Source organism: Triturus cristatus, chromosome 6 (genome assembly GCF_964204655.1).
Source record: "Triturus cristatus chromosome 6, aTriCri1.1, whole genome shotgun sequence".
NCBI lineage: Eukaryota > Metazoa > Chordata > Amphibia > Caudata > Salamandridae > Triturus > Triturus cristatus.
Window position 1 is genome coordinate 171,072,629 of NC_140589.1, and position 23,300 is coordinate 171,095,928.

Here is a 23,300-nt window from a genome sequence, read left to right on the forward strand (position 1 = left end):
TGCAATCTCTGAGTGATGCCCCCAGTTCTCACAGATTAGTTTAATTATTTATTTCTTGGAATGTCCTTCTTTGTCTTTCTTAATGAACATTGGTACTCTGTACTGTGGAATTAGTGCCTTCAGCAACAACTTTGCCACGGTTCGTTTAATCACATCTGCGTTGGCTGTGCCTTCAAGTATTTCAAGAACTTACAAATCGCAGTCGAAACATATCGGTATTCCCCACAGGGAGTTGGAAGGTCTATGAAAGCAACCTGCAATCTTAATGATCCATAAGATAAAGGGGAGTGACTCATAACCACAGTTGTTGCCTACATGATTCTTTTACACATTGTGAGCAGTAATCCTGAGCACTCTTTCAAAAACTTTACTTCCACAATATTCTCTGGAAGCTAACTTTTATTGCATCTCTTATTGAATTAGTTTATGGGTCACCCTCAGTTGGCTTACAATGAAATACTTCATAACTTTAAAGTTCTGGGCAAAGCCCACCGTGCGTTATATGGTCCTGCTTCAACTTGTATTTCCAGTCTCATTGACACCACCGCTGAGGGAGCACTCCCAGATCCTCTTCAGCTCTTCTTATCACAATTCACAAATTCGGTTGTTCTCGCACAGTCATGTGCAGCTCTTTGGTGCTGGTTTCCTCTGTCTGGAATGCACTTCCTTTTAATCTTCTCATGACCTAACTCGAAGCTTTGAAAACCTGACTGCGTGAGGAGAGCTGCTTGTCGAGCAGGTTATGTTCACTCCCTGCACTCAATAATTAGCTTTTAATGTAGCATAATGTAAAGGTTTGATATGGGATGGGGAGGTTTAGGATCAGTTCCATGGCTTTGAAGACTGGCCCATATTTTGAAAAGTATTTGGAGCAAATATGGAGTTACAGCGACGTTTTCGTTTAACTTGGTTGTTCAAACTTAATGCGGACTGAAGGAATTAGAATTGCCCAGTGAGGGATGATAGTATAGACAAAGGGGACCAAGAGATAAAATCCACTGTAATCAAAGCTGGGGAGAGAAGCAACAGAGGAATGAGCACCGCCACCTATACATTTTACTAACTGAAAGGAACTACATGCGATAGTACGCAATACACAGCTAGATTACACACTGAAAGTTAAAGGAGTCTTTGGAAGTTGAAAATTGAAGACAGCAGGAGATATGATCGATTGGTTGACATTTTAGAAGAGGTGCGCTACAGCTCAGAAAGCGATTTAAGACTACATATTTTAAACTGTACTGTTAGATTGTTAGTACCTTATTTTGTAAATGTTCACTATTCAGTACTTGTATTTTTATGTCCTGTCTTAAATACTATCTTCAGAGCTTAATAACCATGGAAATGTTGTTAATTCTTTAAAATACATTGTACTAAAATGTAAGCTAGATAAAGTAACCGATAAGTATTTACATAACAAGCCCATTTTTATTTTTTATTTGATCAGGTACTGGGATTCCCTTTTAGCAGCTGTGAAAGGAGGAGACAGGGTAGCATCGAACAGCGGAGAGCAGCTGATGAAGCTGGGAGACCTCTCTGTCCTACGGCTTCTTGAAGCTCTGCTCCAGACTTTACCCCATCTTTTACTGCAAGCTTATATTTATCTGGCACTAGAAGAAACTGACCTTTTTCCAGGTAGGACTCGAACTTTAAACAGCATTAAAGCATAAAAAATTATTTGATTAAAGATGTCTATGAGGATGACTGGATCATGAACTAAATTGCAGTAGTTGGTCCAAAAAGCACAGAGCCTTGTCTAGAGGTAACGCCCAAATCATCACTTTCACACACAAATGTAACTTCACAATTTATAGGCTCACGTCTACAGTTTCCATGAAGTAACTTTATTGGTATCTACAATCACAAAGTTTACTTGCCGGAATCTACAAAAACTCAGTATACTTTGCGAACAACTTCTCCTAAACAGGCGTATTATCCACTAGTGAAAAATCCAGAGTTTTATGGTTAAGGTAAAAATGCAAAAGGTTTCTACCTTTTATCTCTCCACGTTGAATTTTTTTTTTAATGGGAGTAATCCCTCCACTTATTCCTCTGCCTCCCTATGAAAATATAAAAAGTACACAAAAGAGTGATGGATGGACTGCTTGAATTACTCAGGTCCATCGTGACTGGGTCCAAACTGAGGTATCATGGTGTGCAAAAAAGCAATGGATTTGGATGTGACCCAGAGTTATCACCCGCGGCTGAGATTAACTCAAGCATTCCATCCATCATTGTGTGTCACTGTAAGTGGAAAGGGTATGCTAAGATGTGGGTCCCTTGCATACTGGGTCACTGGAACCAAGCTACACCTGGCTGATGAGACCTAACGAGGGCGAAAACTAGTCCTGGGTTGCTAGTGTTCCGGGTCAGGGAAGACCTGGCCTGGTAGCTGGACTGTTCCCGAGTTATTGCCAGTGAATGAGGTTAATTCAAGCATTCTACCCATCACTTTTCTTCTATGAATTTATGGAGTATGGGAATGTTCACGTCCAGTTTGCACACTTATTCCTCATTGGTGTGAAAAACAATTGAAACGGTGGTAAGTGCCACCCTGAAAATGGGTTGCAGCAGGTCCCATCAAACTACTAATCTCTCCAGCTCTCCGAAGTTACCGGATTGCTTGTTGAGAATGATGGATGGATGGATGGATGGATGGATGGATATAAGATGCTAATAGTTGGCTGGGGGAAAGAGGTCTGGGCAGATGGATTAGTGACTTTGGTTTTATTGATAGAATAAGGGAGTGAATGAAAAACGTTTCAAAGCAGAAATGGTACATATATATTTTTATTTCAACCATTGGTAATTGTAGTTAATAAAGAATCGAAAACAGTTGTTCGCTTTTTATCGTGGTGCGCTCATTGTTTTAGATTAAATCAGTGAATGCTTTGTAGTGTAGGTATTGCTCATGGGTGCAGTTTTGGGGGAATCGCCCCACAACAAATTAAAACCCTTTGCAGTTCCAACAACTGTAGTGGGTACGCGTAAGGAGTAAGTGTTCTCAGTTCAGTGCAGCTGCACAGCCCACCAGTGATGTCCTGGTTGCAGCTGTGTAGGCTTTCCATCTCTCCATGGTCATGTGCTTCGGAATGACATTACAGACATGCTACACACTGCAAGCCCCATACATATGAAGCACCTCAGATAAGCAGTAACCCCTATGCCTCACCTTAGGTAAAGTAGTCACTATAAAATTGTTTTCTGGAAGGCCCTGTGGAGGTGCTACTAGCATTGTTATCAATGTGAAAAACAAGGCAGCTTTCTAATAGCATGAAAGTGAAAAGCGGGGCGTTATCTAGAATACTTCAAGTTCTTGTCAGGGGTTGTAAGCACTACATAAATGCAATTACAATTCAATTCACTGCAGCTGCACAGTCCACCAGTCATGTCCTGGTTGCAGCTGTGTAGGTGTACAGCGAAAGCATACGAAAAGACGGTAAGAATACTTTGCAGGGATGGGCTGGCAATGCCCATGGCTGTCATCCTATTTCAGTGCTAGAATGAACAGCCAGCCTAACTCTGAAAGCAGTGCGCTCTCAACCTAGCAAAGGCACGTAAAAAATGCACTGGAACACAGGTTGTATCTTGTGTGCTTGTTTGTTCTAAATGTGTTTACTTCTGTGTTCCAAAAAATTAGAAGTTCAAGATACGTGCACCCTATTAGAGAGATAATTATAAGCTAGAATGGATGGTAGTCCTCCACAAGTAATAATTTCACTATTTTAATTAGTTTCAGTAATTCAAGCCTGAGCTAAACCCTTGGCAGGCACAGAGCAGACAGGCTTAACCTAGGAATATGTGTAAAGCATTCAGAAGTACCAAAACATTTGAAACACACACACAATAAATATCCCACTCCAGTGTATAAAAATAGAGAAGAATTAAATAAACAAAATTACACCAAAAAACAAAAATCCATTATGTGGACTTGGAGATATGAATTATTAAAGTTTAAAAAAAATAACACTGCAAAGTGTTAACAGCAGGCAACTGGCCACGCTAGACCGAGACATAGGTATGGTTTAAGGCCAACCATACTGGAATGCGGGTCGAGTACAGAGACCAGGTTCGTCCCGGTCAGTAGTTTTACCTTCTGACTTAGTCTCTGAAATAAAAGTGAAAAATCCTCAGCAGGGCTGCAGGCAATGGCTGAGATGGGTTCCATAAGAACAGATAGTCGTCGGATGAAGTCCAGATTAAGACATTGACTTTTTCTGGAAAGCTCCAAGCTGGAGAAATCAAAGTTCGTGCCCAAGAAAGGTCCCTGGAAACTTTTGGCGCCTTCGTACGGTGAAGATTTCTACCTTCGGACTTAGTCTCTGTTTTGGAGCTTAGATTCTTCCAGCAGGGTAAGGCTACCTGCTGCAGCCGAACAGGGCTGCGCAAGGCAAGGTACCTTCTCTGCGACGTCCCGCTGATTTACTGCTGCCGAAAAGCTTTGAGTGGGAGCAACCCGAATCTTTGTCCCAGCAGTAACACACCTTTGTTGGATTGACTTGGCAAGTTTGTCCCGGTCTGCTCTCTGTTCTCCAGGCAAAAATCCTTGAGAAAGTTTCTAAGTCCCAGCTTTTAAGGTTCGGCAGGGGGAGTACATCCTGACACTTTTCATCCAAGGATCTTAGATGCACTACTTAGAGGTCTGGACTCACTCGAGTATAAGCCACCAGCAGGGTCCAGGGCAGGTCCAGTTGCAACTGGTAAGCTGGGTTCTTCAGGAAAGTGGGTTTTTTGCAGCTTTTGTGTCCCTGTATCTTAATGAAAGATCATCCAACTGACCCTTGAGTCTCCTTCTCAGTCCTGGGTACAAGAGGGAGCAGGTCCAGCCCTTGGGGTTCTCCTTACAGGTCTAAACAGCAGGTGTAATCCTTCGTATGTCTGCTACAGGTCCAAAGGTGTCCGGGAGAGGATACTGGGGGTGGCACATTTATGCCTAGTGCCAGATTTCTGCCTGGTGCCACTGAAATCTCTTTGCCACTTCCTAACCAATGTGGTAAACGGTACTAGGTCAACCCTACTCACTTTTGCAGCACATTATGTGTCCTTAACTGTAAACTAACCCACAGTACACCTCTCTTCCTAAAACCATGTTGGCAGAACCTTTCTTCTCCTGTGCAGAGCCCTCTGTGCCCACCTAGAGATGTACCTATGATAATGGAAAAACCCTCCCTCGTGGCCACATTGAACCAGTTCCGGGGGCAGTTGCTCTCCTACTAGAATTGGTGCCTGGCTATAGTTAGCAGGACAATAGAGGGGTCAGCCCCAACTGTGAGCTACATTTGCGTGTGACAGGGTAGGCACCCTTAGAAGTTAATTACTTTCCTTACAGAGCCCGGATGGCAATCATGTTAGGGGAACATCAGCCCTGCTCACTTTGTCTCTGCTCTGGGACCCACTACACACCTAATGAAGGAGCCATTCAGCTCCTGGGTAACAGTGAATGCTAGCAGAGAGGCACATGTGGCTTAGGCAGGAAAATGACATCTTTCTAAAAGTGTCATTTTCAAAATAGTAATATAAAATCCGACTTGGCCATTAAATTGGATTTTAAATTGCGATTAAAATGAGCCCTTGAATATTTTTTCTTCCCACTCCCAAACTGAAGTGAAACATTATAAGGTATAATGTAGTCCAGTGCATTTCTATGGGAGAGCCAGCCTTGCCACAGGGAAAAAACGACTTTGTGTGTTTTTCAGTGCCAGGACCTGTGAAACATATATACACATGGCCTACCTTTGAAATACCATGCCCTAGAGCCATTTAGGTCCTATCTTAGGGTTGACGTTAAGGTATTAAAAAGGAAGGTTTGTGCCTGGCAGATGGTTTATTTTGCCAGGTCGAATTGGCTGTTTTTAAACTGTGTATTAAGACAGCAGGTGCAGGCCTGGAAGTATGTTTTGCATTGCCACTTTAGTGGTGGCACTATGTGCTGAAGTCCGCTAGTGACATTTATCTTACACCCCCAGGGTGCACTTTTGTACCATATAGTAGGAACTTCTAGCTAAGTTAAATATGCCAATCAGGATTGTAGCCAATTTTAACATGCTTTAGCGGTCTGAGGATAGGCACTAGAGCCTGGTTAGCAGTGTCCCAGTTTAGAGTAAAAAAAACAGCAGCATCAGTCCAGATAAAATTGCATTGACCATACAAAAAGAGCCATTTTCCTACACCCACCCCCTACGCGCTCCCTGTCAAAATAAATTTGTATATCCCAAGCAAAATACATTTTTATGTGCCAGATAGCAGTTTCCTTATGAAGTACTCAAATGGTGCTGAATCAGATTGGCCCTATTGGAGCCGTACTAGTACATTACAAATGAAAGGCTAGACCTTGTGCTGAACAATACTAGTGAGTTTCATAGAGGAGGTCATGTTGGAATTTAAAGTATCAGTTTAGCACTCATTGCTGCACAAACTCATACTGTCACAAGTGAGATAAGCACAGAGGATCTGTGGATGAAGTCTACACAGCACACCTACTGCCACATGCTAGCATTTACAGTGAAAACACAGTACTTATGGAGGTCATCATGCTGTCTGTGATGACAGGGGCCGAGTGGTGGTCGATGCAGGAGTGTTGCTTGATAGTGTGCAAAGGGGTCATAGGAAAGGCTGACATTGTGCACGATTGTCACCTGAAATGCAGCATTGCAGCCTGCTTTCTGTGAATAAGGGATCGGAGTGGGAGCAGGGTACTTGAGGGTACGATTTTGGTCTCAAAAAGCAAACATTGCTATAGGAGTCCCTCGCACTGAAGGGAACTACTATGTTTGCAGATTTGCTCCGTGTTGAGGAGCAAAATGCCATCATTCACAGTAAAGTTCGCCAGTGGATGAAGTAGTATGACCGTTTTTCCCATGCTGTAATCTATTGTGAGTGGAACAAACGTGAATGACACAGCAACAGACCAATGAGTGAAGACTGGCTGAAAGCCTCTATGAGCATATCATATATATAATTTTAGTATAAACAAAATGTCTTGGCTAGCGTCAGACCTAAAATGCAGGATCAGTAGCTGTACTATGGTATCTCAGTGTTAGCCCGTCAGAGTTATTTTTGCTGCAGTGAAAAACGACTTGTGGAGTTTTTTTTTAACTGCCAGGACTTGTAAGATTTAAGAAGACATGTTCTACTTTTTAAATACCATGCACCTTGCCATTTGAGCCATCAGGGCCTTCCTTAGGGGTGACTTATAAGTATTAAAAAAAGAAGGTTTGAGCCGGGCAAAGTTTATTTTGCCATGTCAAAATGGCAGTTTAAAAGTGCACTACAGGATGAAGTTGTAGACCTGATACATGTTTAACAGTGCCACCTGGGTGATTGGCACAATGCATGCTGCAGCCCAGTTATAGCATTTAATTTACAGGCCCTGGGTACATGTAGTAGTATATACCAGGGACGTATAAGTAAATTAAATGTGCCACTTAGGTGTATACCAATTTTCCCATGTTTAAGGGGGGGAGCAGAAGCACTTGACCAGAGTCTTAATGCCAATGAAAACGGGTTTCACAAAAACAGGGTAGTGAAGGCAAAAAAGTCTGGAGGAATACCACACCAAAGATGTCTGGTCTAACGTGTACTCACCCTCAGCAGAAAGCAGGGAGAACTACCCACCTTCATGGGAGTTCTCATCTCTAAGAAATAAAAACCTGGAAAGACCACCATCATTGGCATGGTTAGTCCCAGGGCAATATTCCACTGTAAAATCCATTCCCTGTAAGAAAATGGACCACCTCAACAAGTTAGGATTCTCACCTCTCATCTGCATCAGCCATCTGAGGGATCTGTGTCTGACTGAACTTGGAAGTGAGTCCCAGACAAGTGTGGTCTTCAGTGCCTTCATATGCCTCTCTTTCAATGACACTCCAGCTCTGTTCCCTGAGAAGTAATCTGTGGGTGATGAACGCCACAGGTTGGTCCACACCCTCATGGTTCAGCTGTGAGAGAACAGCCCCAGTGCCATGCTGTGATCCATCCGTCTGCTCTATGAATTCTTTGGAGAAGTCCGGTGCCTTGAGCACTGGTGCTATGCACATTGCCTTTTTCAAGATGTCGAATGCTTCTGCACACCTTTGTCCAGATCACCTTTTTTGGGCTGCTTTTTAGAAGTCAACTTTGTTAAGGGGGGGCAACAAGGGTGCCATATCCCCTAACAAATCTCCTGTAATAGCTGGTGAGGCCTAAGAAGGCTGTCAACTCTTTCTGGGTCTTGAAGGGCTCTCAAGCCAGGACGGTTTGTATCTTAGGCTGAAGGGGTCTCATTTTGTCCCCACAGAATTGGTGGCCCAGGTATAAAACTGATCCTGCCCTCTCTGGCACTTACTGGCCTTGATAGTTAGCCCAGCCCTCTGCAAGGCCTAAAGCTTGGTACAGTTGGTCATCCCAGTTAGTGGGGAAGATAGTAATGTTCTCTAGGTAGGTGGTGCTGAAGTCCTCCAACCAGGGTAGGTCCTGGTTGACCTACCTCTGTAAAGTGGCAGGGGCATACTTCCATCCAAAGGGCATCAATCTACTCTGCATTAAAAGTGTCTGTCTGGGTTAGAGAAGTAGGGCTTCACACTAGTCCCCTCAGTGAAGACAACCTGCCAGTACACTGACGTTGGGTTGAAAGTACTTGGCAGCTTCCAACCGATCAATGAGCTCATCAGCTCAGGGATGGGGTGTGCATCAGTCTTGGTGACCGAGGTGAGCCCTATGTAATCCACACAGAAGCGGAGTTTTGGGATGGTGTGGTAAGGGGGGAGGTGGGCTGTTGGAGTACACAATCACTCCCAACTCCAGCTTCTTGGACAACTCATCCTGGATACTGGCGCTCACCTTATCAGCTAGACTGCAGTTTTTATTCTTCACAAGCATGCTTGTCGTGTCATGGGTGCATCAAGTGGCAGCTTGGGGGTAAGTGAGAACATCGAGAAGAATTGCTCCAGCAACTGGCATTCTCCCTCTCTTGGCTTGGAGTCAGAGAGAGGGAGAGTTTCACACCCTCAACTGAACCATCCTTGTCTTTAGAGGAGAGGAGAGCTGGGAAAGGTTTACTCTTCTCCTCTTTACCACCACCTGTCTTCAAGAGCATGGTGAATTTGAACCTCTGGAAGTGGGGCTTGAGGCAGTTAAGAGCTTGCTCCCACTCCTTCACAAGGCTGAGGGGCCCTCTAACAGGCTGGCCATAAAAGGTTCGGAGGGGTTGGAATTACTCTAGCCTGAAATGCGGGACTGCAGACAAGCAGAGAAATGTGTTAATAAACTGTGCAAGTTGTATTTGGAAGCCCAGTGGAGTGCTATGTCATAATAAATCAATTACCAGAGTTGGCGCAGACCCCACGAGAAGGGAAGAATTGTCTGAGAGACACTACGGGTCCCCCAGCATGCATAGAAGGAAACACTCACCTGAGAGGCCCACCAGAGGGCCATAAACATCTAATTGGCATGCAGACAAGTTGTTTTCTCAGCGTTTCTGCAAAGATTGGCAAGCCAGTGAACAAGGAGCTGCTTGCTCCGAAACGCGTTAGGCACAAATGTGATCTGGAGGCAAGTTGCCGGTTTAGCTTGTAAATAAAAGAATTCTGAAAATTGGCTAGCAGTTGAGTGCGTCTTCAAATAAGGATAAACTGTGGGAACATTTATTGCGGCTGTCCTGCCGGAGAAGGCTGCACCACCAGGAAATCAACTGAGAGGCCACAGGGTTGGAATTACTCGAGCCTGAAATGCGGCACTGCAGACAAGCAGAGGAAATTGTTAATAAACTGTGCAAGTTGTATTTGGAGGCCCTCTGGAGGGCTATGTATTAATAAATCAATTACCGGAGTTGGCGCAGACCCCACGAGAGGGGAAGAATTGACTGACATATCCGCTCATACATCCATCCATAGAAAGCCTTTAGTGTAAGGAAAATAGTTTTAAAAAAAACACAAAAAAGTAGAAGACCTTGTCAATGCTCTATCACCCACACCCAGTGAAAAGTGAAAGAACAAAGAAATTACCATCACCAAAGTATCACTAGTGAATACGAAAATTCACCTGTTTAAAACAACAATCCAACCCTATTTACTTGCGTGGGTTGGAATAAAGTTCCAAAATATCACTAAAAAGAAAAAATTTAAATAAGAAACAATTCCGTATGTCAATAAAAGACTGAAACAAACAGTCCTAAATTATCGGCCCCTTACTTAAAATGGGCGAGCATGAATTGAAACTGTCCCAAAGAATTTGAACTTTCAAAATGGCTGTATCTGTCCTTATAATTTGGTAGATCATGGCAAGAGCCAGGTGAACAAATCACTGATGTGCTTCCACACCGCAATGGGCTAAAAAATGAAAGACAAGGAGACAACCTAAATGTATAGATAACTATATAGTACCAATCAAGGGCATCTATATAAAGTGGAAATATAATATATCAGACATTCTAAAGGCTTTCTAACATCTCTTTTACTAATTTCACCTTTTTTTCTGACTTTTTTCTCTGTAGGCTTTTCTTATAGAAGGAGCTTACTTTTTAACAAATGTGACCCATATGCATTTTTTATCATACAGAATTTGTGGACGCTCAATGGACTCTTCAGTCCTGATGATGACCGTGTAACTTTACAGTGGTCGAAGCGCCGTCTACGCTTATGTGGCCATAAAACTAACGAAGGACACATTCATTTTGTTTATGTTGTTCCCGACCTTGTAATGTGCATTTTCTCGTTTGCCACCCGTCTGGTTTGTAATATTTATTGTTTTGTACCAGCACATTGTATTGAGCGCAATTGTCTTAATTGTTTCATAATATGTAATACATTTGTCATTTTCTAGAATTATCTTCTGCATATGGGTATTCTCTTTCCTCACTTTTTCTATATTGTTGTGTATTTGTCTTGTTTGTGACTTGGTTTTGTTTGTAAACATTGTATCTTTAAGCAAATTGCTTCTTGAACCATTGTTAGGACTATATACTCACCTATACAGTCACTGACACAACCACACATTCACCCATACAGCCACTCTCACATTCACTCTCACCCATACAGTCACTCCTATACCTTATCACTCACATACACTGCCTTTCACATACCCAGTTGCTCAACCATATACCACCGACACATTCAATTGCTCACCCACACAGCCATACACACACATTCACTCACCCATACAGCCCCTCACACACACACACTCACTAACCCATACAGCCACTGGCTCATCCATACAGCAGTGGTGGCTCCTCTGCTAAGGTGGAGGAGCGTCACCCCACTGCTCTCGGAGCAGTAAAAAATTAAAGATTATATGATAATAACAAAAGTCATTATCATTTTATTTCTAGAATCTTCTAGCCAGGTTATGGCGGGCCGGGCTCCAGTGATGTGGAGGGAGGAGGAGTGGTTGCGGCTGCATGAAGTGCACATGACGGTTTGGCCAGCCATCTTATGCCGGCCAAACAGTCATGCATAGCTTGCATTTTCTTCACCGGGGCTGTAATTCACAGCCTGGGTGGAGAACATGCACAGGCTGTCAGTCCCTGTCTGAACACCAAATCACAGCACTCAGACCAATCACAAGGATGCTGTCATGGTGACAGCAGCGTTGCAATTGGCTTAGGGGAGCCTGGGTGCTGCCGGGAGCAAGCAGGACTTCGAGGACTAAGAAGAGGCTTCAGCTGGTCACTGGCGACACGACAAGCATGTAAGTCTTTTATTTCTTTCTAACCCCTCCTACCCGTCACCCCGCCACTCTTACCTACAAGCCGCCACTGCAATACAGGCAATCACAAACCCCATCACCCACCCACAGAGGCGCTCAGAAACCCATACAGGTACTGAGACAACCAGCCACTCAAAAGTCCACTGGCTCACCCATACAGCCACTTGGACACCAACTGACAGACTGATTCACACAACCAGTCCCTCACATATACATTAACTGAGACACCTAATCACTCACTTATACAGTCACACACCCTTTGAATCATTCATACAGGTACTCGTACACCCACTGATTCACCAATACACCTTGGTATATATATTTAACACTCATAAACTTTTTAAAAACACTCACAGTCACCGGATGATGTAATCAGTGATGTCATCAGCGATGTCACTGACCATGTCATGAGTGATGTAATATGTAAGGTCATAAGCAGTGCATTGCCGGACATGAGTTATAGTTAGCTCAGCTAACTAGAACTGCTGAATTTCACTGGTTTTGTATGAGTGAAACCTGAGCCTAACTTTAACGTCACTGTAACCTTTGTTTTTTTCAGTGAATTTCTACGTTTTTTTTTTTTATTCCATGTCCTAAGTATTACGTCTCTGTAACCTTTTCGTTTTTTCCAGTGATTTTCCAAGGTTTTTTAAATGCTAAGTCCTAACTATAAAGTCTTTTCAGTGAATTTCTATGTTTTTTTTTAAACTAGTAATCATGTTTGCAAAGTAGTGGAGAAAGGGGGCAGGCCTCCAAACAGGTCTCGGGAAACCCGCTGTGTAGGGCTTACAGGTGTTACCAGGAGGACTTCTTTGTCCACAAGTTCCCTCGGTATCCAAGAGAACTTCATTGCCCAACCAGTAGTGCACCAGGAGGCACGTTTGCAGAGTGGTGGAGAAAGAAGGCGTGGCCCCCGAAAGCCTCTTAGCAATCCTGCTGGGTGGGACTTACTGGAGGTAACAGGAGGGGTTGTTTGCTCCAAGGACCCTCAGCAGCCAAGGGGACTTCATCCCCCAACTAGTATTGCACTAGGAGGTGTGTTTGCAGAGTGGTGGAGAAAGGGGGTGAGCCATGAAGACCTCTTAGCAATCTTGTTGTGTGCAACTTACTGAAGGTAACAAGAGGGGTAGTTGGCCCCTAAGGACATCCTTTCAGGCTAACAACTCCTCCAGTTACCTCCAGTAAGGAAAAGCAATGCTGGCTCCTGCTGGTTTCGGGGAATCGGCAGGGACCGCGGGGGCCTCCAAGCTCCCCCGTGGTCCCCAACTGTAAAAAGTGGATGCCCTGGATGAGTCCAGGGCACCCACACCACAGGCCAGGCCCTGGGGGATAGGGTCACCAGGGTTAAAATAGGCCTGGGAGGGGGACCACTCGGCCCCCCCTCCCTTTTACTTTTAAAAGTGTTAAACCTGGTATCATTGGCGTGGGTTTCCCCTGTATTTTTGGCCTTGGCTCCTGTTATTTTGCTGTGTATTGGACTTCGTTTTTGCAGGTCTAGATGCTTTGGGCACTTTGCCACTGCTGGGTAGTGCCAAAGTGCATGGGCTCCCTGTAAATTGTTGTTATGGATTGGATTCCATGATTGGCATATTTGATTTACTATTCAGTCCCTATTACAGTGCACAGGGCCTGTAAATCAAATACTGTCAGTGGGCCTGCAGCACTGATTGTGCCACCCACATAAGCAGCCTGTAAATGTAACTCAGACCTGCCACTGCAGTGTCTGTGCGCAGTTTGGTACTGCCATGTTGACTTGGCAAGTGCACCCACTTGCCAGGCCCTAACCTTCCCTTTACTTACATGTGAGTCGCCCCTAAGGTTGGCCCAAGGTACCCCTGTGGGCAGGGTGCAGTGTATGTGAAAGGTAGGACATGCCCTGATGTGTGTGGCATGCCCTGATGTGTGTGGCATGTCCTGATAGTGAAATACTGCCAATTTCGTTTTTCACTGTTGAAAGGCTATCTGTCCCAGTGAGAAGAAGCCATGGGTCCCAGGAGGTAAGCCTGCCCAGAAGGGCCCATGGGCATGTTATGCTTGTGGTCAGGTGGGCCATGCTATAGGGGATCCTAGGTGTCCAAGAAAGCCCCTACTGCACCCACAGGTGCTCCAGCCCATAAGTTGGGTAGTTTAGCCTTGGGGGAGGAGCCGGGTTCCAGGAGGGTGGGGGTCTGCAGAAATGACCCTGATCTCTTTAGGAGACAGTGAGATGGTCCCAAGGGCTCATCTGCCTGACAACAATAAAAAATACATCAGTGGGTGACCATCAATGGCCATAGTGTGGAAGCTCTGAGAGACACTGGGGCCAGTGTGACAGCTGTCAGTTGTTGGCTAGTGTTTGAGGAGCAGGTGGTTCCCAACACATTCTACCCTGTAGTTGCAGCTGACAATTCGGAGTGCCTCTGCAAAGTGGCACAGGGTCCCTTTGAGTGGGGGTAGGGGGGTTTCGGATACCTTGAAAGTAGCTGTGAGCTAGGCAATGATTTGGAGAGTTCCCCTTGGGCGAAGGTGTAGCGGAAGTCTCATTTGGAGATGTTGGGTCTGCCTGAGTGGGCGTGTGTGACCACTCCGTACTATGGCAGTCGGTAAGGGCAATCAAGAGGCCCTGGAACCTCAGACATTGGCCCTGGAACCTCCCAGAAAGAGAAGAGACAAGGGGCGCGGGAAACTGGACCCCGAAGTTCCCATGGTCCAGGAGGAGATAAACTTTGAGGGGGATGCCTTGGAGCCTACAGGGGCACAAGTGGCCGAACTGGGAGACCAGCCTGAACTGACCCATTGTCAGCAGGAAGGGGGGCCCTCCAGGGTGGAATTCTGCCTGGAGCAGCAGAAATGCCCTTCTCTTGTTGGTGTGCGGCAGCAGGCTGCAAACGAGGCAGCAAGTGATCAGTCTGGATCACATTGAATTTAATGGGAGAATGGCCTCCTGTATAGTGAGCCTAAGGTTGCTGAACCTGAGTCAGCTCGTGTGCTGGTGTTATCCCAGCGCTTCAGAGCCTTCCTACTGAGCCTGGCTCATAATGTGCCTTTGGCAGGGCATTTGGGGTAAGACAAGACCTTTGACAGGCTTGTCACCCACTTTTACTAGCTCCAAATGTGTAAGAACTCCGACACCCTCTGTAGGTCTTGCCAGACTTGCCAGGCACGTGATAAGAGTGGGCGAAGTGCAAGGTTGCTCCCCAACCTTTCCCTGTAGTCAGCACCCCCTTTGAGAAGGTTGGTATTGACATTGTGAGGCCTCTGGATCCCAAGACAGCCATGGGCAACAGGTTCATCCTGGTCTTGGTGGACCATGCCACCCGGTATGCTGAGGCCATCCCGCTCCAGAATGTGATGGCCCCCTTGGTGGGTCGGGCGTTGATTGAGATTTTCTGCCGTGTTGGATTCCCCAGAGAGGTAGTGTCTGACCGGGCTACCAACTTCATATCCAAGTATATGAATTCCCTGTGGCAGGAGTGCGCTGTTACGTACAAGTTAACTACCCTTACCACCCCCAAGGTAATGAGTTGGTTGAGAGATTCAACCGGACCCTGAAGGGCATGATTATGGGTCTTGGTGAACCCATGAGGCATAAGTGGGACGTCCTCTTGCCATGCCTATTGTTTGCTTACAGGGAGGTATCACAGAAGTCCTTAGGGTTCAGTCCCTTTGAACTGTGTATCCTGTAAGAGGACCTCCAGTATGGTCAAAGAAGATTGGGAGAAAGCTCCCAGTAAACCTCCCCAGGATGTATATAGCTACATGCTGGCCTTCAGGAACCAGACTAAGCGCTTCCAGCAGCACACCCTGGCGAATCTGGAAGCCAGCCAGGAAGAGATGGAATGATCAGAATACCACTCTGATCGAATTTCAGCCTGGTCAGAAAGTGTGGGTCATGACCTCCGTGGAGTCTTGTGCGCTCCAAGGTAAGTGGACTGGGCCATTTGAGGTGGTGGAGCGCAAGAGTAAAGTCACCTATCTGGTGGACTTGCAGTCTCCAAGAAACCCTTTGCGGGTCCTGCATGTGAACTGCTTTAAGCCCCACTTGGAGAGGTCCGAAGGGAGCTTCCTCCTGGCGACAGATGCTGGAATGGAAGAGGAGACTGAGCCTCTTCCTGACCTCCTGTCTGCTAAGGAACATGAAAGGTCAGTGGACGGTGTGGATTACAATATGCAATGCTACGTAGATTAAAAATGAAGTGCTACACAAAGCAGGAGAGAAACCTCATCAGATAAGTGTTCTATGTTCGTACAGACCCAAAACTGGGGATCTCCCAATATATTTTCTCCAACATCCTCCATCTTATAGTATTCAACTGCGGGACATCGTTCTCAACATGATAAAATACCTCCTATAAAGCGGGGATGTTAAAACAAATGAGAGAGAGAGAACACGCCTAGCTGTGAAGTAACAGAGCGCTGTATATTGCGTGATAGGTCAGGAGACAATCCATAAGATCGTGCACATTAAGAGGGGATTACACGAATATATTTAGGCACAGGGAGATTGAGTGATTTTCATAGAATCAACATGATATTGAGTCTAGTGCAGAGGACGCAATTTAAACCTGAGTCTTCCAGTTCGGAAGGCACCAACTCGAGTAATTAGGCCACATCTCCACCCACATTTTTGTTACTCACCTCCTTCTCTATAACTCAGCTTTTTACCTGCTGCTCAATTGAACATCCATGCCCAAGCCAGAGGGTGTAGTTGCACAGCTCTAGCTTTTCTAAGTCTTCGGTACCAGGAAAAGGTTCATTACATCCATCTTAGATACCTATGAGTGAGCAAAGAAAGGTATATAACACATGATACGGCGGCCATCGACCGTGGAGACCTAGCTTGTTGGCCGATGCCCGGTGGAGCTACTTGATAGCTATAGAGGAGATGGGCTGCGGCCATCACCTACCCAGCCGGACATTGGGCAGACCTTACTTCGTCTCTCCGTCTTACTCTCCCTCCTACCCCTTTACTCCACCCACTTTCTCCTTTACGCTCCATTTATCCCTCCTCTTTGCTCTCTAATTGTTTTCTCATTCAGACCTAGTCGCTTGACTGATGCCCGGTGGAGCTACCTGATAGCTATAGAGGAGATGGGCTGTGGACTTCCCCCTCGGCCGTCACCTACCCAGCCGGACTTTGGGCAGACTCTCCTTCGTCTCTCCGTCCATCGTATCTCCAACCTTTCTCCCTCCTACACCTTTTCCCCACCCCGTTACCCTTCTAAGCTCCAATTATTTCGTCTTCCGACGCTCTTGAAATGTTTTCCTGTAACTTGTTTTAACTGATATAATTGTGTAATTCTGTGGAACCTTATGCAAAGCGCTCTGATACCTCCGGGTCTAGCCAGCGCTAAATAAAACTCAAATAAACAATAAACTATGATACTGCTCCCTTAATTAAAATGTTCCAAGAATTTCAAGGCCCTTTTTCCTGGCCCTAAATTGAGGCTATTTAGTTCCTCTTTATTACAGATGCTAAGAGGTAAACACTAAATCATGCGCTTTGATGCATGCTTGTTTTGTGATTCTTCTTTTTTTAAGCAATATTTTTACTATTTTCAGTTTTTTAACCAAAAGAAACATTGACCTTTGTGTCAGGCCATTATTCCATACATCATTTGAAACATATATTTAGGTTTTGACATCGTGTAATTAGCATAGTTAGTGTTCATTAGCCCCAACTTCCCAACATTTCGGTTTATGGGTTGTGTGCACCCGACATATCTTTTAGTCCTTTTCGCTGTATGTCCTGTTTCTCTGGAACATTTTTCCAGGAGGCGGCGAGGGGAGACTGGTGTGAGGGAAGTGCACTGAATTGAACAACAGTTCTAAAATATCTTTAGAGTTTTTCCTATCATGCAAGAGTCTGGAAAAATCTCCTACCCAACCCAAATTATCTAACAAATAAATTGTACACAGACCAATGCTTTAAGGAATAATTAATTGGGATAATTAGCCACTTTCAACATTGTAGATAAAGTTAAACACATCAAACAAGGTGCCGTAAAAAGACAGGTGCGTAGTAAAGGCACAGTGGTCGTGAGTAAGTGTAAATAACCTACAAACACCAACAAGCATTTGCAATACAATAGGTCTCACATTATTAAAGTTTGAGCTATTGGTGTTGCATTATTTAGCAATGCCAATAGCTCAAACTTTAATAATTCGAGACCTATTGCATTGCAAATGCTTGTTTAAAAATCATCTCATTATCCATCCCCCCTACCCGCCCTCCCATTACCCACCCGCTTGCCAAAGCCAGGAACTTGGCCATAGGAGAGACCTATTGGGTTTGCCAACGATTGTTAAAGTTAGTCACTGCACAAATCTTTAAAACGTGCTAGGTAAAATGTTATTGCAAACAGCTTTGTATGTATTTTCATCACAATTTACAGCTGTTTTTCCAACATTTCTTTGCATTAATGTTTCAGGTGAGCAAACGGATGACATTGGTTATGTAATAAAAAGCTTCGTCTCAACATGGATATTTAATGCAGAGTAGTAAGGCAGCCAATCACGGGGAGTCAAAGATTTTGAACTCATTCTGCCAAGCGTCACAATGCCGAGACATAAAAAGTGTCAAGTGACAAGGAACCAAACCCTAATACTGTACGTATTGGTATCCCTCAGATTGTACTGTCTCAGGACAGAGTAAGCATCAAAGTGTAACGTATTCTACCTTACAAACATCACTTGGGAGCTTAGTGAGTTCATGCACTTACTGCAGAGGTCTATGGCAACTTCCAGGTTTTGGACAAGTCCCAGCAGACCTGACATAATCTTAAACCATGCGAGGTTATTAACGCAAGGATCAGGCACTAGAAATTGTATCTAACGTTTTAAAGCGCCTAGGCGCTGTTTACGGGAGCATGGTGCGATACCTCATTATTATTACCACTCGGGCAGTAGTCTAAAATAAAATGATGTCCGCTCCCCGCGCAGAACGTTGTGAGGTGTCCCTGAGACACCCGTGTCTCAGTGGTGCTCATAGTCTTCAGGCTGAATAGCTGAAGCCCTCGCTGTAGGGGGCCCGTGTTACCTCCTGCATTCAGGTTTGGCGTCCTCGTGCCATTGAAGGCAGAAGAAGCATCCGTGTTTCCGTGCCTCCACGGACTGCTTTCTGTAGATTGTCGCGCACGAGCATCGAGCGCTGCCGACGGAGGAGATATATTGATATTGATCCGTATTGATTTTATGTTCGATGGGATTTGGCCAATTAGCGCTTGTTTCTAATTCTCGAAGATCAGGTGAATGGAAATTCTGCAGCGGCGCTAAATCTTTACAGAGGATAACAAGCCCAGCGGTGCGTGGCGCGCGCGCTTGGCGGGGGCGGGGGAGCGGACCCTTTGGAGTATGACGGATTGCATGGCGGCACGATGCACGTGATTGTGCGCGTGCTCGCCATGCAATCCACTTTTGGGAGCACTTTGAAATGCCCCTTTACTAGAGTCTCGCATAGAGATTGCGTAAACGCAATAGCTAGGCGAGACCTAAAAATGACTGATACATTTGAGATCATTGCTGGCTGTATATATTTTTGCATTTTTCACATATTCTTTCTTTTTCCCATCCCTGGGTTGCCAGATGTAATCCTTTTCAAGATTTAGGAGTTCCTGTTTTATGCTTTTGAACTACCTCCCTCTTTCCTTTTTGCTTCCTACTTCCTCCGTGTAATTTTCCCTCTAATTGAGGATTTATAAAACTCCATAGTGTTTCAGCACTTTGTACGGACTCTGTATTCTCTGTGTAGTAATTTTCTGTTGCTACTTTCTAGGTTTTGTCATTCAAAATGCTCCATTCTGCATATTCTCCAGTCTCCAGGTTCTCACTTTTTCTATGAGGTCAGTGTAGTGACTAGTGGGGAGTGGTCAGATATTCCCTAAGGCTTCTAATCAACTTTTGTGAATCTGTACATTGTTTATTTATAAAACTCTGTTTATTTAACTCAGAGAAACAGTGGTCATGTTATACAGCTCTGCATCTCGTATATTACATTTGCATCCATTTGTCACACGTATCAGTACATAATTTTCCATTTAGCGGGCATAGTTACAATACTTTGCCCTACAGTTTACACTGTACAGTGGTCCTCTGGGGACGAGACGATAGGTGGTTCACATAGCCCCCCACGGTACACATTCCATTTAGTCCAAATTGCTAACCATTTTTTGGGACATCCCCGTGCAACGTATACAGTTTTCTCGCGAACCATACACCAGTCCATATCTTCCTTCCATTTCTTTAACGTAGGTGGTGCAGAGGCCCCCCATAACTGTGCTATGTTGCGCTTGGCAACCGTCTGCCCAAGTGTGACCCATAGCCTCCCTTTTACATTTAAATCCGTGGGCTCCCAAATATTCAGAAGGCATCTCTTGGCCTCAGGCAGTAAGGGCACCCCCCAAACCGTACTCATAACTTTCAGGATCTTCTGCCAATAGACTTGAACTAATGGGCATTCCCAGAGAACGTGTAGGAATTCGCCCTGCATTCCACATCCTCTCCTGCATAGCCCGTCAACACTGCTCCCCATGTGAATCAGTTGGGTCCCTGAGAGGTAGACTCTATGCAGAATCTTTAGCTGTATTAGTTTTAATTTTGCCGATATAGCCACTTCTTTGGGTGAGGAAAGTGCCTCCTGCCATTCCTCATCGTCTACTTCTAGACCATCCCGTACCCATTTCTCCCTAAGTGTAGTAAGGGGATCAGGGGTGTGGTGGATGAGTTTTTTTATACGTGAGGGATATACATTTGTCTGGTAGATGCCCATCAAGTAGTCTGTCCTCGAGCGGTGATGCCTCAGGTAGCTCCGTGCCTGACGGGATGTTGGCCTGCAGAGCATACCGAATCTGTGCATAACGGAAGTGTTCTGATGCTGCCATTTCGTATGTTTGTTGCAGTGCAGCAAACGTCACCACTCCATCCCGACCCCACATGTCCCTAATATGCGAAATACCGATGAGGTCCCACTTGTCAAACCCTTTGGTTCTCCCCAGAGTCCCCAACCGTTCCGTATCCCAGAGGGGGGTGGCCAATGTGAGTTTATTGGCCCATCCCAAAGCTTTGTTGGCCCCGTGCCATATCTGGACTGTGTGTTTAGTGGGGCCTGTGAGCTTGTACCTAGTAGGTCGGGAGTAAAGTGTTCTCATGAAGTCACCACCCGGCAGCAACCACTTATCCATTCCGTATGCAGGGTCATCTCCGCTTCCGTACTGGCATTGGTTAATCGCAGCCAGGTGCGCTGCCCAATAGTACTTCCTGATGTCTGGCAGAGCTATACCCCCATCATACCACCCCAACGTGAGCTTGCCTAGAGCTATTCGAGGTCTACCATCCCATAGTAAGTCTCTCTGCAGGGACTCGACCTCCTTAAAGAAGGCTTGCGGTACCATGTCTGGGTAGTTTTGGAGGGCATATAAGAATCTAGGCAATGCCATCATTTTAAACAGCGCCACTCTCCCAAGCAGGGACAGGGGCAGCTTCTACCAGACATCTACATCTCTTCGGAGTCTCTGCAATGGAGGCACCAGGTTTCGTTCATATCGCTTCCCGACATCAGTGGTTATAAATATACCTAGATACCGAAAACCGTCCTCCTCTACCTGAATCGTGCAGTCTCTTGGGAGGGGGGGGGAATCTGTACATTGTTGAGGTTGGTATGTAAGAATAGGAGCTGTGTACCTCAGAGTAATATAGGGGACATTCATCATAGGTGTGTACTGATTGCCAAACAATGACTAAATCCATTGCAGGGGCAAGTTGCATAGTTTGCTAATTGGTTTCCCAGTGTTTGTTTACTACAGAGTCTATGAATCTATCTTGTCTCATGTTCCCGCTATTGTTAGTGCTTGCGATAGCACCGCCCATTGTGAAATGATTATTTGTAATGTTGTTTTGCTGCCCTGATGGCATGTACATATTTAGTGACAGTACCTTTTCTCCCTCCAATTCTCCCCCTACCGCAGTGTATCTTTTACTTGTGTCTGTCCATGGTTCCATGTGATGAAAAGATGTCAATTCTTTCCTCATTTATTTATTTGTAGGATTCCTTTGCCTCAAGACCCAGTAGTGAATCTTTAACGACTTAGGACATTATATTTCAAACTATTGATGAATTTACCTCCCAGGTGTGTCTCTTTCAGGAACACCAGGTTTGCTTTTTGGTGTAGTAGTGCTTCTCAATTTTGTTCCCTAAGCCATTTACATTCCACATCAAGGGTCAATGTACGTGTCATTTTGTTATGTCTACTCAGATTTGTAGACTCTGTGCCATTGGTAAGGTAGACGCCAGTATATGCAGTTTGTTTAATTTACCCATTTGACAAAAAAACAGAACAATATTTTCCCAGCTGTACCCCCCACCCATATTACCATGCAGCGGTTTTGGAACTTCGACCCCCTCCCCCCCCACACACACACACACACACACACACACCAGTGCATGGCATGGCTGTTGCCCCAATATTGTCATGTAACGAATTAACTATAATTTGCCCAGCCTAATTATTCCTTAGGCTGACTTTGGTATAATGGATAGAAAAATATTATAAAATCTCATTTAGATCATTTTCCACATCTCTATCAATTGTGTTTGTTGATCAGATAAGCATAGAAGCTCCATTTCATCAAAATAAATGCATTTGTATTGTATTGATTCAGTTTGATCATCTCTGTATATACATGCATTACTTTGGGTAGATATGTCTCTACGTCTCAGTTTTTCTGAGATTTCTGTGAGGTGACCTGGATACTGTCATACCTGCATCGGCCAGAGTCTCCTCTTAGTGGGAGCCTCTGTGTTGCACCCTCCACCCCTCCACCTCTGGATTGAGATGGTCTGCTTCGCCTTTCCAATCCTTGTCAAATGCCACCCACATCCCCCAGAGGTCCCTGTGGACGTCCAGGCCCTCTGCCCATAGATCATTTTCTGTCCGGTGGCCTTCATTTATTGTTTCTTTTCAGCTGCCCAATCCCATGCAGTCTCATGTTTTGCAAAAATATGTTTTGCCCTGGAATAAAGTCCTTATTTTCACCAGGTAGATCAGTCTAGTTCATTGCCCGTAGGTTCTGTTTTACTCCGCAAATCCTATCCGTTGGTGATGGACATTCCTTGTGTAGTCTGGAAAAATGAGCATCTGAGAGGATTCATAATGGACCGTGCCCTTCGTGCAAGCCATTCAAAGGATCGAGTCTCTATCTTTAAAGTTAAGCACCCTGATGATGATCTGGTGGGGAAAAAGATGGGTGAAGGGGTGGCCCTAGCCGAGGTCTCCGAGTCAAAGTTTTGGTGACCTCTTTCTTGATAATTTCCTTGGGAGCATCCAAGAGATGAGTCCGTTGTGTATGAATTAGTCTTGTTGGTTGCCTTTCACCCTTTCCAGAAAAGCGATGGTTATTTCTTTTTTGCTCCAGGTTCTGCATCCTTCTCTCTTGCCATTAGAATTGTAGTCATGCTTGATGTTTCCTAAACTTCGTCTGCATTTCCTTCACGGTGTCTGTGTTCCCTGAGTCGTCCCTCTGCCTCGGTCACTCTCTACACTACATTCCTTATATCCTGCCGTATGAGGGTTACATCTGACCCCACATTACTGATCCTTCTTTCAAGGGCTTTTCTGGTGCTCCCTATTACCTGTAGGGTTGCTGTT

The 23,300-nt window shown here is 45.1% G+C and overlaps 1 protein-coding gene across 1 annotated transcript in view; it reads left to right on the forward strand.

Annotated features, from left to right (window-relative positions):
* Positions 1–23,300, forward strand: part of XKR5 (XK related 5) — a 217,016-nt gene that overhangs the window by 148,334 nt on the left and 45,382 nt on the right. Inside the window, exon 3 of the mRNA XM_085610441.1 lies at positions 1,448–1,635. Coding sequence (XP_085466567.1) covers positions 1,448–1,635 — 188 coding nt within the window. The remainder of the gene's footprint in view (positions 1–1,447; positions 1,636–23,300) is intronic.